Here is a 17,865-nt window from a genome sequence, read left to right on the forward strand (position 1 = left end):
AGTTACAACCTTATCTCGTTATAACATTAATAAAACATTACAAAAAGGCTTCTTTAAACCAAAAAGATTTATTGAAGACATTAACAAAAACACGCTGAGCTGACAGGTCTGAAGAATGTCCAAAACAGTTCACATGGTCATCAAGACCAGGATGCTCCCACGGAACCAGGTGATGGAAAACCAAATCCTCATTCAGATGAGAGCAGGCCTCATAGATGGTGCTTGAGTGGAGCTTCAGTTGGGCTTCCAGCAGACTCGTGCTGAGATTGAAGTGGAGGAGCACTCCCAGCTTCAGCGCACGGCGGCCGCTTTACTTGGACCTCTGCCTCATCTTTCGCCTTTTACGCTTCAGCCTAAAAAGCAAACAAGGAACGTTATTTCATGCTCATTTCAATGCAGAAGGGACAAAGTGAGAGCTCATTTGATTAATCTCACCTGCGCATGCGCTTCTTTCGCCACTAAAAGAAAGCACAATCATTAATACACTTGAATGTATCAGGAAATTCAGACAAAAGCATTAAGGAGAAAAACTGTACATGCGCATTAGCAACTAGCGCAATGGCTAACGTTACATTTTCTCCCAGATCGCCATGCAGCATGGCGGTTCAGAAAAATAAATGCAAGAAACAATGACTACGACTTAATTTTTAATAGAGTGCCTTTTTAACTATAAGCAACCAATAATACCAACAAGCGGCAGCTGCAAATTCAACGTGGTCCTGCGAAATATCTCCTGAGAAACAACCGCCTTAGCGAGCTAACAGTTAGCAGAGAAGGCCCAAACATAACATAACTGCGTGTGGCTATTCCACGCTCAAAAAATAAAATGAAAAACACAAAACCAATAACATTTAAGCAAAACACCAATTTAAACAAATAGTTATCGCGTAAAAACTAAGAAATAGTGTGTTAGCATCCTGGTTGCTTTCAAGACTAGCCATATAATGACAAACACAATTTAACGTATACATGAAAGTTGAACTTACCTTCGCTCTCATGATGACAAGATAGTTCTGTAAATAAACAAGTAATGTTAGAGATAAAGCTGGATGGCACGTAAATATCTTGGATTAATATGGATTGTAAGAGATGTTAACACAAGCTCGGCAGAGACCACTTCCTTACCTCGTCTAGCGATAACGACTTCAAGAGAACGTCATGAGGAGGACGGGCTCTTTTATACGTCTCGATTGCGTCATTTTCCAGCGACTGTGAAAGAAACATAGGAAAGAAACGTGCTATTACACCTGTCAATAATCATCAAATTAACGCTTCGCAAATTAACGCAAATGATTACACAAGCCGTGTTTAATAAAAAAAGTCTGAACTTAAAATAATAAAATAAAATTGAAATATAATTTTTAAATATAACATGTAAATGCATTATTAATTCTATATTGATCATTATTTATAACATATCAAATGCAGGACGTTTAGAAAAAAAGTAGGACGTTTTAGAAAAAAAGAAACAAGAATGCAATTTTTTCGTTTCAAAAACTTAATTCCCCTTACAAAAATAGATGTAGGCTATCACGTGGCCACTGATCTACAATAGTAGGCTACATATTAGTGGGGGAATATCATAGACTGTGGGAATATATATAAGAGATGTAGGCTATTTATCATATGTATGTATACTTATAAACAATTGGTTTTTGAGACTGTATTTTCGATCTTTTATTTTATTCCATTTGGCATGGACGACACTGTATTTCAGAACAGAAAAAAAAAAAATCCTTCAAAACAATTATGAAAATCAATCCGACGGACAAATATATTATAAGGAAACCACACACACACACACAAGTTTGGGATCGGTGAGATTTTTAATGTTTTTAACATAAGTCTCTTACCAAGGGCTGCATTTATTTGATAAAAAGGTAATATTGTGAAATATTATTACGATTTTAAATACCTGTTTTCTATTAAAATATATTTTAAAATGTAATTTATTCCTGTGATCAAAGCTGAATTTTCAGCATAATTACTCCAGTCTTCAGGGTTACATGATCCTTCAGAAATCAGTCTAATATGCTGATTTGCTAAAGAATTAAATCTTCCAGAATCTGGCAGTAAGTTTTGGGAGTTCATTTTTAGTCTAACTCCTACCCCGAAGTCCGTTTTGCAGAGATGGACTGAAAAAAGGAACTCCCAAAACTTACAGCCAGATTCTGAAAGAGGAATTCTTCAAACAGTGCATGTGGTACGAGAAGATGTGGTGCTGGTCCTTCAAGAGTCACTCTCAATCTGTCTATAATGCCTATAAAAAAACAGTCTTCATGTTATTTACTACACTTCAGCTTGTGATTCTTATTAAGTGGGGGTCGTTTTTTTAGGATTCTTCACCTAACCTGAGTTTCTGAGATCCTGACACCTTCTGGAGACTCCAGGTAGGTTGCAGTTCTGGAAAATAATGGCGCTGGAGCCTAAAGGGTTCCTGATGGTTTAACACGTGTCTTATCTTCTCCACTTTTGTGTGACCCAGTGAGCATTTCACTGTTCAATGGTCATCCCTTAACTGCAATTTCTAGTATTGCATCCTTCTCATGGGCTTTTAATATTTTTTTACTTTTCAGTCTGAGTTAATTCTCTTTTTTGGCTTATTTGATCTGTAAAAGAAAACGTGTCTAATGATGATGCACACCTGAATATAAGGCTTCATGAACAATTATATATCACTTAGTTATAAATGATTAAATACAAAATGAATAGTAGTTATTAAGATTAATGTGGTTTGGAATTGGTAAAATCTGCGTGGAAAAAAAATATGCTCAGAAAATCAACGTGCCTAATAGTTCTGCACGCACTGCACATTCATTTTGAACAATACCCGTTCTTGTCTTTGGACAAATTTGATTCACTTTTTGATCCACTTCAATTGTTGACACCCCTAATATATAAAAGGGGTGTTGTATATAATAATAATAAATATAAATATATATTAGAAGTGTTGTAACAATATATCGTGTCACATTGATTCTGTATTGTGTATAGTTCAACCAAAATGAAAATGTATATAATTATACATTATAAATATAATTTATATGTTTTAAGAGTTTTAGTGTCAATACTACATATATAATGTTGAATATAATGTATAATGCAATGGCTCCTGATAATGCCAAATGTCTTATGTTAGGCTACCAATAAAAAGTGGCCTAGATTATTTTAAATATATCTAGTCAGTGACATAATAATAATGTATTTTCAGCTTCAGAATCATTAATATTTTTTATTCTGGTATCACTATTGTCCTGTGCATTGGGTTACCAGCACCAAGTCCAAGCCTATTTATTTACTAATAATTTTAGGTTAATTTTTTTAACCTTTGGAGTATCGCAATATCATCGTATCATGAGTTCAGTATCTTGATATGTATCGAATCGTGACATGAGGATATTGTTACACCCCTAATATATATCTATCTATATTGAACATTGTGATGATTCAGAGTAATTTGATCCTCTCATGGACATATTCTTAATCGTTTTCTATTTATGAAAAAACAACCATATTTTCAATTGTCTAAATTACCAACTTGACGATTTTGCCACAGCATTTCATCATCCAACTTTAAAAAGCTAGAGATAACAGAGGAGTTTCAGACGTAGTTTGAGTAAAAACAAATACAGTAAATTAGCAGAAAAATAAAATGCTCCAGTACAATGCAGATTTGACTAATATAATAATAGTAATTTATATAAAACTGTAGACCTACAACCACTTTCCTCCAACACATTCAATAAAGTCTTTCTCTGTTAATGAACAATAAGCACAAGTATTTAAGCACTTGAGCCACTCTTAATGTATGAAACTTTAAAATATCACAACAAATAGCAGGCACTAATTTTAAGAAAAAACTGTTTAAGCAAACCATTTCACTAGATTTTAAAATAAAAAATGTGGACACTTCTAGTTGTCAGATTTAGTAGACCATGTCCATAGTTAATATGAACTTACTTATGGATTCTCTACAAGGACACATTGGGACCAGTTGGTCAAGTTATTGCAAGAATGGCTCAGATACATTCTATCTAAAAAAAATGTTTATAATGTCATTGGTTTTGCAGATGCCAGCCACTTGGTTTGACATTTTGTATCTTCTGACATTCAAACTTTTCCCTTTGGGGCCACTGCTTATCACATGACTGCATTCTGATGGATTCATGCATCACAGTTGCTTAGAAGAACGTACGGTTATCCACAAGAGTAACAAAAATAAAAATATTAATTCATATTTGAGTGCTTAAATTGAAACAAACCAGGCTCTGATCCATAAATTGGCTAATTAAATTTATTAGATGTACGCTTATAAAATGGCAGGATAATTTGGTCAGTCAGTTTAGTCAAAAAAAACTAAAACAAAAAAAACAATGGTTTCAGAAGTCAGACCAATAAGCTGAAGGGAAGATCTACACTGAAACAGATTCTGGAAAAGCAATTTTGTAATTTGTGAAATACTAGAAAATGAATGCTTCAAAGCTTACCAAATTGATAAACAGTGCTTCTATTGTAGTTGTTTGCTATATTTAAGTTGTGGTGAGGCAGTTACCGCTCCAAAGACTCGTTACAGGTCATCAATACAAACTATCATCATTTCCCCAAAACCAATAATAATAAAAAAAAAAAAACTCAATCTTTAACAGATTTCAAACAGGGATCTCATTTGCATGGACATGAATGGCACTTCACAGCAATGCTGCTTAAACAGTGCCACCATTACACTTTTATTGTTCATGATGGCTTGTACAATGACAGAGAGGGTCAAAAGAACCCCAGCACTCGCCTCATGTAAACACGGTTGGACAGTGTCTGCCTGCTCATCCGTACACTCCTCTCTAAGAGCGGTCTTGTTTAAAGACAACCAATTGCAAGTAAACTGCACAAACCCTGTAGCAGTCTTATATATCTAATGAGGAGGTATTCAAAAAGATAGAAGGCTTGGCCGGAAGGCCTCTCAGTGGGGCAGGTCATAATAAGCTTTAACGGTTCTGTTCTTTGGGCTGTGCAGAGGCTCTGTCAGTCAGCTTGTTGGCAGTGGGAGTCTATGCAGCAGCTTCGCTCTCAGCCTCCACTGGTTGTCCTGTAGCACTCTCCACATTTTTGGATGCCTGGGGACAAAAATAATTATGTAAATGTAAGTAAATTATTTTTTAAGGCAAGTCATTTCACTTGGCGGACATCTTTGAAATGCCTCTCGGGCAGCTTTTTCCAGTCACGCAAGTACAGCTCTTTGAATGTTGAAAAATCATATTCTCCAAAGCTGTTCACCAAGCTTACGATTAGATTTCATATTTATTGAAATTCTATAGCACCCGGAGCTTCTACCGGCAGCTGCAGTGGCGCCATGACTTTACCAATTGGTGAGAGGCTCTTTTATTTAGAAAGCAGGGTGTATTTCACCATATTGCGCAGTGCACTTCCTCCCATTCATAGTGAGATGAATTGTCAGTCTCTGATTGTTTCATATTCACAACAAAGTGCCATTACAAATTGTGTAAGCAGCTGTCGACACAACCAACCTTCTTTTTCTTCTTCTTCTGTGCCTTGCGGCTGGCTGAGCTTTGCAACAACGCCTGCGGAAAAAAACAAAAAAACGTCTCATTGTATAGACCAGATTTTCAAACTTTTTGTTGCCAAGGACCCCCAAATTTGTGTCCCATGTTCCTTTCAAGGGACCACTTGACTAAAATGGTAAATGAAAGAGGAATAAGTGCTGCGTTTGCGCACTATCAGTGTGCGCACAGATAACAGCGCGGGAGTACCGAATGAGTTCTCTTACGCCTCTTCTTGTGCTGGAATGGTTTAAAAGCGCTTGAATATGTAAACTGGCAAGAAAAAACACGTGCAAATGATAAACTTTAACTATGATGGTTAACTTTTGGAATTAATCAGCGAATCACGAACCATGGGGTCTGGCCTGTCTGGATCACGGATCAACTATAATCTGTTGCACCCCTCCAGAGACTGTCAATTCGTTTTTTATTCATTTTTAACAATAAAAATTAAAAGCTAAATTAAATATTTTCTTGATACTATTGACAATTATTTTCATAATTAGACAATTTGTCATACTTATACTTTGTATAGTTTAAACAGTTAACTGAAAAATTTGTTCTGTCAATAAAATGATCATGATTTCCAACCACCCCATGGAAATCAGAATGAAAATAATGTCAAATTCTGTAAATAATTTGTTTATATATTTTGATTTTTCTTTTTTTTTTACTTACATTTTTCATAGACTCCTTAGCAGCCCCTTGGGGTTAAACACACTAGTTCCCTGAGTTTAAGTCTCTTACCTTGAGCTCAGGGTCTTGTACTTCAAACTCAGACTTGTAAAGCTCCGGTTCAAAAGGCCCATTGGTGATACGCAGAGGGCCGTTTGCCATTAGCATCACTGTGAATTTAAACTGCGCAACATGTTCACCTTGAAAGAGAAGAAGAAGAGAGAGAAGGTTTGACAAAGTGACTCTTGAAACTTTGCGGATGGCACCAAACTTCTAAAATAGTAACCGTCTTTGACCGGGTCAAGCGGAAAAATGTGCTGGATGCGCTTCTGAGCACCGACGTGACAGGAAATTATTTTTCATCTGCATTTAGTGATTTGTTGTAAAAGTTTAACCGTATTATCTTCATGCTTGGTTGAACATTTTAGATACAGAAGTGAAATTTTAAGACTGAGGTACTTGTGTCTCACCTTCCTTCTCATGCAGGACACTGAAGGGCTGAAGCAGCTCATGCTTGGCACACTCAACCACACCCAGCCGAGCTTTACTCTCATCCTCAAATGCCCTGATAGCACACAGGAGAGAGACTAAATGAAATGTGATGAACAACAGAGGTGAATAGTTTGTCTTGCATATGTTGACCTGGTCTTAGGGCTGGGTATTGTTCAAAATCTTTCGATCCGGTGCCATTTTCGATACCTCAGTTTCGATACCGGTTCCTAACGATACTTTTTTCGATACCAATTTTATGAAATCCATTTTAACAAGATTACATAACACATTACCTCAGAAAATGTTGGTTTTATTTTTTCAGTTTGACTCATGCTCCTTAGCCAGTGCACAAAGGAACCAAAAAAGCACAAAGGAACAAAAAAACGTTTTATAAAGAGCTCATGTTCACCAAAGCTGAATTTACAAGTAAAACTTGTAATATTGTGAAATAGTATTACAATTTAAAATCTTATTTGAATATATTTCAAAATGTACTTTATTCCTGTGATGTCAAAGCTGAATTTTCTAAATCATTACTTCAGTGTCACATGATCCTTCAGAAAAATAAACACAGTTTGCTGCTTAATATTTTGGAAACTATGATACATTTTTTTCATGATTCTTTGATGGATAAAAATGTCAAAAGAACAGCAACTTTCTTCTATTATGTTTACTCCGTGGCCGTGCACTGTCAAGGCCTTCATCATATTTGCCGTGGTACCGGTCTTTGCAGCAATTATTTTACCGCAAATACTGCATCGCGCGCTGTTGGCATCGAGCCTGGAGAAATGTAGCCACACTTTTGATCGACTTTTCCACATCTTTAAGGTATTATGTGTGTGTGCTCGCGTCTCATGAATATGTGCGCGGAGAGTTTGTGTGTGTGTGTTCGCGGTTTTGTGTGTGTGCTCGCGTCTCGTATGCGCGTGGAGAGTTTGTGCGTGCGCGCGTCTCATATGAATATGTGCGCGGAGAGTTCCGCGCTTCTCGTGTGTGTAGAGTTACGCAAACTCTACACATGTATGTGCGTGAGAGACTTTATGTGTGTCGTTATGCATTTCATATGTATTTGTTTGAGCACTGACGTTGACGAGTTAACCCCTTAGGTATCGAAATCTGGTACCGAACAACATGTCATTTTTCAATACTCGATAGTGTCGAGGCAATTCGATCGGTACCTAAAAAGTATCGAAACAGTGGGATCAGTTTCCACAAGAATATTAACTATTTTTACTGTATTTTTGACCAAATATATTCAGCTTGGGTCAGCATAATATATATATATATATTTTTTAAATCGTACCAACCCTAAAGTTTTGAACAGTACATATACTTAATTCTGTGTCATTTTATAAATGAAAAAACTGAAAAATTTTTAACTAAATTGAACAATTGATCATTTGGCAAAAGGAAAAAAGTTGACTTAATTTTACACTCAAGTAACATTTAAACATGAAATAAAGAAACCCTTACATTCAGTTTGAAAGTGATACATCTTTTTGCTCTTTTACATTTGCATTACTGAATTACAGAGAAACAAATCAAGTAATTCAATGGACTTTTGACAGCTCCAGGGCTGTTGTGAAAATTACAGATCATACTTCCCTATTTCCTTTAGTTAAGTAGCAACGATTTAAAAAACAATTTCGCTTTTCTAGCCAGGTTTACCTCTGTGATTTACCTCTTTAATAAAGGATTTATTCATTTCATTTTTAAGTGGTTGTCCTTCAAAAACTAAAGATATTCAACCGTGACTTGAACTGAAAATAAATTACCTCAGAGTAAATGGCATGGCATCAAATCGCCGCTCCACCTCACTGAAGAACACCCTGGAGGTCTTCATCTTTAGGCCATACTGCTTACTGGGGTCTCGCTTGTAAACGGTGGTCCTCTGCCCGGAGTCTCTAGCCTGCAGGGAGAAAGACAGCGAGGTTATCAGCTATCTATGGCATGTTAATGGTAGACATCGAGGGAACAGTGACGCTAAGAAGAGTCTTCACCTTTCCCTCTCCAGTGCTAATGAGCACGTCCACAGCGTACACCTCATGCACTTCAAATTCTGCCTTCTCATGGTCCTTCCTTAGAGCAGACAAGGACAGACAGCATTTAGCATAGAGGAACACTCAGTCATTTTCCAAAACAATCTAACGCTTCATCGTCCTGACCTTTGCTGGTCGGTGGGGTTTTGAATGATAGTCTTCTCTCCATCAATGACATGCTGCTTTAACTGATGAGACAGCATGCCTGTGTAGAGAGACAGAATGAGTTTTAAAAACCACGCCATGATGCTTTAACAGTGAGTGAGTTCAGGTAATGTTCAGCTCACCCTCTATGGCCATGCATTTGAATGACTGGGCAATCTTGTTCCAGGCCTCTGTGACCTGAGTGTTCTGAGAGACAGAAAAACAGAATATTAAAAATCATTTTCGGTAATTGAAATAAAATATAACTATTAGCCAAAAAAACCTTGAACAAATTAAAATTTGAAAATGTTGCCTTGGTTTAATTTTAAGCTGTTTAATAAGCTGAAACAACCAAAATTACATTTATTGCTAGTATTTCGTGCTAAGATTGACAGAATATGAAAGCTAAAAGTTTGTTAATTGTTCACTAAAATTAACTAACACATTAAATGTGACAATTAAGTAGGCTACAAATCTTACTGCGATTACGGATTGCTGCGCTACAAATAAAACGATAGCCTAGCCTACTTATTGGCCAAGTGATGCTGGCATTATTATGGTCTGTGACACTGGTTCAGATTCTGTGTAGAGAACAATTCTTTGTGACTGTATGTAGTGCTCAAGTTGGAAAAGCAATGAGAAAAATTCTGTTACCATTTACTCAATCTCATGCCGTTCCAAAGCCATTAGACTTTCGTTTAATTTTGGAACACAAACGAAGACACTGAAAGTCTATTCTATACGCTTAAAAACGTTCATAAAGCGATGAAATCCAAGTCCAAGTCTTTTGAAGAGACACAATCAATTATATGATATAGACTTAATTACATTCACTGATCAATGTTTATATGTGAATAAAAGAATAAATTCAATCTGTTCATCATAGAAAGCGACTCTTCAGAAGACTTGGATTAAACCGCTTGATTCATATGGATTTCTTTTAAATATCTTTATGAACATTTAGAAGCATCGGAGCGTTAGGTGAATAGACTAACTGGAGGGAAAGAAATCTCTCAGATTTCATTCAAAACATCTTTTGTGTTGCGAAGATGAACAAGATGAGCTAAACATTTTGGAGGAACTAACCTTTTAAGTGAAATTTAAATGAAAACTGAAAATATATATTTAAAAAAAAGCTAAAATATAATTAAAAATAATACTAAAATAACACTGATTAAACATTATTTTATTAAGTACCATTCTCCCAAGATATTGTCCTTACATGTAGACTAAGGTTATTAGTTAGCTTCCACAAAATTATCCATTTTATAATAGAGAATTTATTGTGACTCAAAAAAAAGATGAAATCATTATTCACTATTATTCATGAGGATGTTATAAGCAGTTGTTTACAGCACCAGACTGATTCTGATCTAACCTGATTCCCAGGCTTAACCAGCCGAAGAGCAGCTTCTGCACACAAGTAGGCAGCTTTGATCACATCCGCTTTCCGTCCTGTCACAGGATTGTCCTAGAAGAACAGCAAATTAAACGTTAGTGCACGTTTAAACAGAATGAAACAGAATGTGGCATCCACAAGGAAGAGAGACATACCTTGGTTGCGCCAACGACAAAGCTGTGGGCAACGTTGGAGATGAAGCCATCCACATGCACTCCAAGGTCACTGTGTAAAAAGAGAATGCAGTAATGAGGAAATGTTCTGATAACCAGATGGATATATATATACACATTCATATATACATAAAGCAGAAATAATACCCACATTTTAACCAAGTCACCGTCTTTAAGCGTATAGTCTGGATCACTCTTTATTGGTGAGAAGTGGCACACACAGTTGTTCACAGACACACAGGTGGGAAAGGCAATCCCTGTCACACAAGAAGAATACCACATTTGTATATATATACATACATATATATATACACACACACACACACACACACACAATAAGAAATAATTTTTCTACATTTTTTAAATAAAGCTGCAGTCCGTAGTTTTTCCTCTTTGTTGCCATCTCTGTTTGAAATCTGCAATTGCAGTTATTTGCAGAATTATCAACTTTACGTGGGTTGTGCCTCGGATGAATCCAATGTTTTGAAGAGAATGTTCGGCTGTCAGTCACCGCGCCGGTGTGGATGTTGTCACTTTTTTGGAAGTATGACACGATCACTTATCATATCACGTCAAACCGTGCAAATTATACTTTGGTCTCAAATTGTTAATGTTAACAATAGGGATGGGCATGATTAATCGACGATCGATAGTTGATCGTTAAGAATTTCGTCGATCACGTTTATTTGTTATCGATTAAACTAATGCAGGTTGCGTAGAGTGTGAGTCTTGAAGCAATGGAATTAATTTTAGCGCGGAGGTACCTGTGCATCCCGGCAACGTCAGTCCCCTCAGAGCGGGTGTTTTCGGCGGCTGGACTGGCTGTTACCAGGTTGCGGTCGCGTCTGATCCCAGATCATGTCAACATGCTTATCTTTCTCAACAGAAATCAGTAGACTGGTGCAGAAGTTCTATGGGAACTTCATGCGTTTTCTCAGATCGGATAACTATCTGAATTATCAAAACGATTCCATTTACACCTGGTCACATAAATGTGTTTTTGCAAAACGGATATAAATCCGATCATGAATTCCCGCGCTATATGCATATTTAAATTGTTGCACGTCACCGAAAGCAACTGATATGAGCTGCATTTTATTGATCATCAGCGAAAATGTCTAAATCAAAGACCGCAACAAGATATTGCGGCAACAGCTACCCTGGTAAGATCATTTCGGTTCTTTACTTTTAATGAAGATGATTGTGTGTTGATGAATGACTTTCGCTTTGATTTGCGATAGTTTGCACGTTGGCTTGATGAATAGATGCTCATCTGTGGTGATGCGTGTTGAAGTAGCGTCGTCATATCTGTCTATAACATGACATATAGCCTATAACAAGCTCTCACACGTTTATTTCTTAGCATTTTTGGGATAAGTCAAATTTACATGTGGTTTCAACAACCAGATGCATTTACACTTGTCCAGTTTCGTCTGGAATGCGTATCAGATCTCCTCCTGAAGTGGTTTGAGCGATCGGATTTAAATCCGTCTCGAATGCGTTTCGGAGGGCATTTACATTTGGTCTTTTCACGATCGGATAGCTATCCGATGACAGAAAACGGATGAAGTGGCCATGGGTCTCTGTTTAAGAACGCCGGTGTTGTGCCGAATTTCGACCCCCTGCCAAATTATTACCCCCCTCGTTGAAGTCAGTACCTGATTGCCTAATCCTAACCCCACCCCTAATCCTAACCCCTCCCCCACAACTAATCCTAAACCTACCAATACTAGGGGGGTAATAATTCGGCAGGAGTCGAAATTCGGCACGACACCTGCTCGCAGCTGCAGGTTCCGCTGTTTTAGAGCACCGCAGGGCATATCTTCAAGTCTACCGAACGTCCAGTTTCACTGCCACAAGTTGATCTTCTTGTAATAAAGATCTCATCGAGGACAAACAAACTGTATTTTTGTATTTTCATTGCATTTTTAATTTATAAAAAGTTAAACAAATAATGAATTTCAATATAAAAATATTAATGATTAATCGATAGTCGATCGTTAATTCTCCCGACGATCGACTAGGAAAATTTAATCGAATGCCCATCCCTAGTTAACAACATCAGCATTGCGTGACTACATTTAAAGGGATAGTTCACCAAACAGTTGATGGACCCCATTGACTTCCATAGTAGGAAAAAAAAAATACTATGGAAGTCAATGGGGTCCATCAAATGTCTGGTTACAGACATTTTTCAAAATATCTTCTTTTGTGTTCAGCAGAAAAAAGAAATTCTTACAGGTTTGAACCAACTTGAGGGTGAGTAAATGATGACAGAATTTTCATTTTTGGGTGAACTATCCCTTTAATGCCCTTCCGATATTATCCTTGTTTTCGCATGGGCCCGGTTGCAGTCTCTTTTTTTCTGTAGCCTCTCTGAAGTCCGAAGTCTTTTGCATTTTACTGAATCTCCAGTTGTCACTGGTGATTGTCGTTTGAACCTTTCTGGATCTGCCATCAAATTGGATAAGTTTAATTATATCAAGTGCAGTGAGAAAAAGCCTATAAATCTCCACCTCCAACATCCTCACACGCAAGATAGCCTACTAGCCGAGACACCTTCTTTATGTCTACAGATGTGACGTAATAACGCAAAGACATGATCGAATTTCCCGCGGAAATCCACCAGTACCACTGGAATTAAAAACATTATTATAAGCCTACCGTTTAGAATCGAGCTAAGGCAAGCAGATCGTTTTGAACACTGGCTGGTTATGTACTTGCTCAATTTTATTTTGGATCATTTTTAACCTAAAAAAAAGTTACGGAATGTAGCTTTAAATAAAAAAAAATTTTAAATTTAAAATAATTAAAAAGTCACCACATTCTAGATTTTAATGAATAAAATGTAATGGAAAAACACTGAGTTTTCAGAAACATTCTTACCTTTCTTTATTTCTTTTTCCTTCTTGAAGACCTTGCCTGTTTCCGCAGTGATGAAAGCGTCTCCTTTCTCACACAGACTGAGGACAGACAAACCAGGCTTGGCTGCCTCGATGACAGTCTTCAAAGCCTCTGAGGGGAAAGATTTCACATGAAACAACAAAGTTTCCCTCCCAATGGATTTGAAAACCCTACCTAAAGCACTATGGTCAGGTCTGAAGGAGATCAATACACATTAAATCTGTAAGCACTTCGTGACAAACAAATTGAAGACTGACATTTGCTGAAGCTTTCTCAGCACCTGGCATTAAATTTACTTGAAGACAATACTGGACACTATGACACAACGGTCTAAATATGCACACAGACGACTGTAAAACTCTGCAGGAGATAAGCAGAATCACAGGGTCAGTCGCCACTTACTCTCATTCTATGCAATGCAAGTGAATGGTGACTCAGGCTGTCAATCACTTACATTCTGTCAAACATTTCCTTTTCGGGTTCATAGTCATGCATATTTAGAGCAACTTGAGAGTGAGTAAAAATGACAGAAATAAACTTTATGGCCAATCACTTTATGTCCCTACGTTACAACTAAAGCTAACTGGCTAACCCGCTAGCCGAATATTTAATAAGATAAAATAACGCAGTTAAGTTCACAAAACATAGGGTGCTGATGCTTGTCGATACGATTGCAAGTTACGCCAAGTCAAATAAACAGAAATGACTGGCATCGATGGCAATCTCACTACAGCTCGCAGACACATGGCCGAGCGCTGAGCTGAACCCCCGCTCGGTCAAACTCAACCCTTAATCGCGCATAAAGCTCCAGAATCATCCTTACGGTTTGCTATGTCGGCCCCCATCTTGTACTTGGTGACCACCAAGTCATCAGCAACGGTCTGCTCTTGCTGTTCGTCGTCTCCTGACATGCTTGTCAGTGTTGGGATTCAAGAGGAGCTCGTAACTTTTTCCCTCGCTTCGCTTGTAGGATGATGGAGCACAGCACGCTTCAGATCTCACAGCCTGCGCCACCAGCAGCCGTGGAAACGCGCAAGATGGCCGCTTACTGAACTGCTCTTCAAAATAAAAGTCACAAACATGCGCACACACTGATAGAGTGACCTCTGCGGGAGCTCGAGGAAATATTAATAGTAGGCCTTATATCTCATATCTTTTCTAGTTCGGCATTTTACTATACCATACTATACTATAGACATGACAAGTCAAAATTGTGAAAGACTAAATCATAATTACGAGATAAAAGTTGTAATTTGGACTTTCTTTGTCATAGTTATAGATTGTAAATAATATTTTCGACATTTATGTCATAAATATGATTTGACAAAATCATGATTTGTTTTCTTATGTGGAGGAAATGTGCTTTCATAGAATTTAGCCAATGTGTGAAGAAAATAATGAAAACCAAGGTAAACATCACTTGTAAACAATAGTTTTATTGTGCGACTTTTCAGTCAAGCTGTAATTTTGTGAACAACTGAAATACAAATGAATTATAATATTTTGATTGCCTCCATCAGATTTTGTGTAGTCTCAATCCTCAGAATAACATGCACAAGTTTATTTTATGACAATAGTTTGGACTTTAGACCCTGGTTTCACAGACAAGGCTTAACCCTAGTCCCAGACTAAAATGCATGTTTGAGCTGTTTTAACCCTCTGGGCTTCTTCATTAATGTGTTACACTTGGCTTCCTTTCGTGCAAAAACGTACGAAGCCTTAAAATGTAACTTTTTTTCCCCCAGGAAAACCAATATATTTTTGTTCAATAATTTTTTTTTTTTTTTTTTTAATTTTTTAATTTTTAAAGATTTTTATGATACTTTGCATTAATTATATAATTTTTATGAGCTATTTTTGCCATTAGAATGAATATATATATATATATATTTTTTTTTTCAATAAATGCAACATTTCACATCAAAATAGAGTGCAGGCCTAAAAAAAAAAATTTTCAAGTGAGAAGAGCGCCATCTAGTGGCTTTAAAAATATATAAATGTGTGTAAAGTCCTGGCTGCTTTTTTATTTATTTATTTAAAAAAAAAATTTTCATTCAGAAAAAAAAAAATCTAATTACTAAGCAACCACTGAATGGAACAACAAAAAATTATATATCATTTTAAAGCTTAGGATCTCAGCTTTTTAATGCATCTAATCACATTTATTAACTCCTAACAAGTGCTGAGTAATCCCTCTAAAACCGAGTGTACCGCCAGCAGGCGCCACCTAGCTGCGAAAATATTCATTACCATATTTTTCAAAATTTTTGCCTTGATTAACACAAAGTTGATGTCATTTGAAAGCTTAGAGTCTGAACTTTACAGTGAATGTATCCACTTTGAAAAACTCTTAAATATTGCTGAGTTATTTGCTGATAAATAGAATTTCTTTTTTTCATAATCTATAAAATAATGTACTGCAATGTGTCAAAATCATCATACAGCTCATGAAACATTCACATATCCTTGAAAATGGCACTTCATTTTTTACAGCATATTATTACAATTAAAATGAGCCCAAAATTAACAATCTATTGCTTTTATGACAAGATATTCTTCATGGAGAAACAATTGCCCATGAGGGGGCGTCAAAGACTGTACAAAAAGGCTATCTCTGTTCCAAATGCTGTAACTTTTGATTCCTTTATCCAATAAATAAATATATATATTTTTTTTATCCAGATGCAGCTAACATGTAGGGGGACTTCACTAAAAAAGAATTTTCCTCCTACCTTATTTCCTTCCTGAGTTATTCCATGACAAATAAGAAAGATATACAAAATCATAATAAAAATTATATATATATTTTGTCTTTTATCAGCAGTTTCTCGGCAGGACAATGTCCAAATGTAATCTAATTTATATTTTAAAAAAATTGAAAAAGAGTTCTTTCAAACGATACCTACCTTTTGACTCTCCTTGCTACAGTTTTGGACTTATGATTATATAGATTTTATATAGTTTGGAGCAAAAATTGTTGTGTGTGTGTGTGTGTGTGTGTGTGTGTGTGTGTGTGGGGGGGGGGGGGGGTCATATTTGCACTCTTGATGTTTTAGAGTGTCACCCCTTCATTGCTGTGCACTTTTTTTTCTGCACAGTGGCTGATTTGTAGTTTGTACCACCAAAAGTTTCTCTGAGTTTTCCTATTTTTTCTTATTTCCCATTCATTTCCTATGGTCGTGCATTTTTGCACGAAGGAAGCTAAGTGTGACTTTTTTTTTTAAGACCCTTTAACATGTCTGAATCATCTCCTTGATTTTTCTGTGTTCACATAGGTAATATAACAAAAGTCACCAAGTTTCATCCCCCTCCGATGAAGCAAAAAAAAATGAAAAATGAAAAACGTAAAAGTTTTCGTGCATTTTTGCACGAAGAAGCCCAGAGGGTTAACTGATTGAAACTTATATCTTAAAATATGTCAGTGTCATCTAAATCAAATATTGAATCCTAAATTGCCATGTCTGACTTAAAATGTACAAATTTCGTAGATAATTTTTATATATTAATTAAATTTTCAGTTCACATATCACATCAGATTACACAATGAATAGCAATCATGTAGAACACAGCAAACATTTTTTTTTTTACCCTGTTCTTCCTTCCATCACCGCATCCCCGGACGAAAAATAAATAAATAAGAAAAAGAAAGATTATAAGAAAAAAAAGACAAAAGGGGGTAGATTTTACACATACCTAAATCAGGTAGAGGGTGTTTCACAGATGTATGTAGAAGATCCCTCAGAGCTTGTTCTTGTTGTAGCAGGTTACCAACATTAACATTGTGCCTTGAGAAGTTAGTAAAAGTTCTCCAGACATCTTCAAAAAGCATTTTGTTTATTTTGGACAATGTACGTTATCTTTTCCATTGCCATATTTGACGCCATTTCTTTAATCCACATTCCAATTCTTGGCTCATTGATATTTTTCCAATTTAGAGCAATTATAAGTTCAGCTTGTAAAATACACGTCTATGAATCTGACCTCTTTGTTCTTTAAGGGAGAACTGATAGGATATATACACAGGATAAAAAGCTTAGGATCCAGTGGTATCTTGGATAGAATTTGGCCAATCATATCAATAATACCTTGCCAAAAGGGTTTCACTTTCACACAATCCCATATGAGTGGGACAATGTACCTCTTGCCTCGTTACACTTTATGCAGGTATCAGGAATGTTATCATTAAACTTGTGCAACTTAACAGGAGTTATGTATGTCCGCATCAGCCATTTGTACTGAATGAGTTTCAAGCTACTGTTGACTTTCTTCATCTCAGCCTCCTTACATGCCTCATTCCAATCTTCCAAAGATATTTCATCATCTATATCTTCTTTCCATAATCTTAGTTTTGATTCTGAGGATTCATCAGACCCAGACACAAACAAGTCATACAAAGATGAAATTAAACCTTTATCATAACAATGTCCTATAATTACTGCCTCTAATGAAGATTATGAGTTTTGATGTAATGAGTGCAGACTTTT

General features: G+C 36.4%; 1 protein-coding gene and 1 long non-coding RNA gene across 2 annotated transcripts; both read right to left on the minus strand.

Moving 5' to 3' along the window:
- Nucleotides 1-49: 49 nt before the first annotated feature.
- Nucleotides 50-1,196, minus strand: LOC311302227. Its single transcript, XR_014629551.1, has 4 exons — nt 1,126-1,196; nt 987-1,013; nt 436-458; nt 50-353 (listed from the first exon to the last, which is right to left on the minus strand). It is a non-coding gene; the product is annotated as an uncharacterized lncRNA (long non-coding RNA).
- Nucleotides 1,197-4,280: 3,084 nt separating this feature from the next.
- Nucleotides 4,281-14,499, minus strand: pa2g4b (proliferation-associated 2G4, b). The gene is made up of 13 exons (XM_084429272.1): nt 14,205-14,499; nt 13,364-13,492; nt 10,629-10,734; nt 10,460-10,529; nt 10,284-10,376; nt 9,049-9,112; nt 8,888-8,966; nt 8,723-8,801; nt 8,498-8,631; nt 6,701-6,795; nt 6,303-6,430; nt 5,523-5,576; nt 4,281-5,111 (listed from the first exon to the last, which is right to left on the minus strand). The coding sequence occupies exons 1-13, from the start codon at nt 14,290-14,292 to the stop codon at nt 5,046-5,048; spliced, it is 1,185 nt and encodes a 394-aa protein (XP_084285398.1). The 5' UTR covers nt 14,293-14,499; the 3' UTR covers nt 4,281-5,045.
- Nucleotides 14,500-17,865: the final 3,366 nt, after the last annotated feature.

The sequence above is a fragment of the Rutilus rutilus genome (assembly GCF_951802725.1).
Source record: "Rutilus rutilus genome assembly, chromosome: 13".
NCBI classification, from domain to species: Eukaryota; Metazoa; Chordata; class Actinopteri; order Cypriniformes; family Leuciscidae; genus Rutilus; species Rutilus rutilus.

Bases quoted from the DNA above. Each gene is read 5' to 3' on its own strand.
- pa2g4b (XM_084429272.1), bottom strand. From the start codon at position 14,292: ATGTCAGGAGACGACGAACAGCAAGAGCAGACCGTTGCTGATGACTTG. The intron at 13,493-14,204 runs GTAAGGATGATT...CTTTCCCCTCAG, and splicing joins GGGGGCCGACATAGCAAACC to AGGCTTTGAAGACTGTCATC. The intron at 6,796-8,497 runs GTAATTTATTTT...GTGTGCTATCAG, and splicing joins GCCATGCCATTTACTCTGAG to GGCATTTGAGGATGAGAGTA.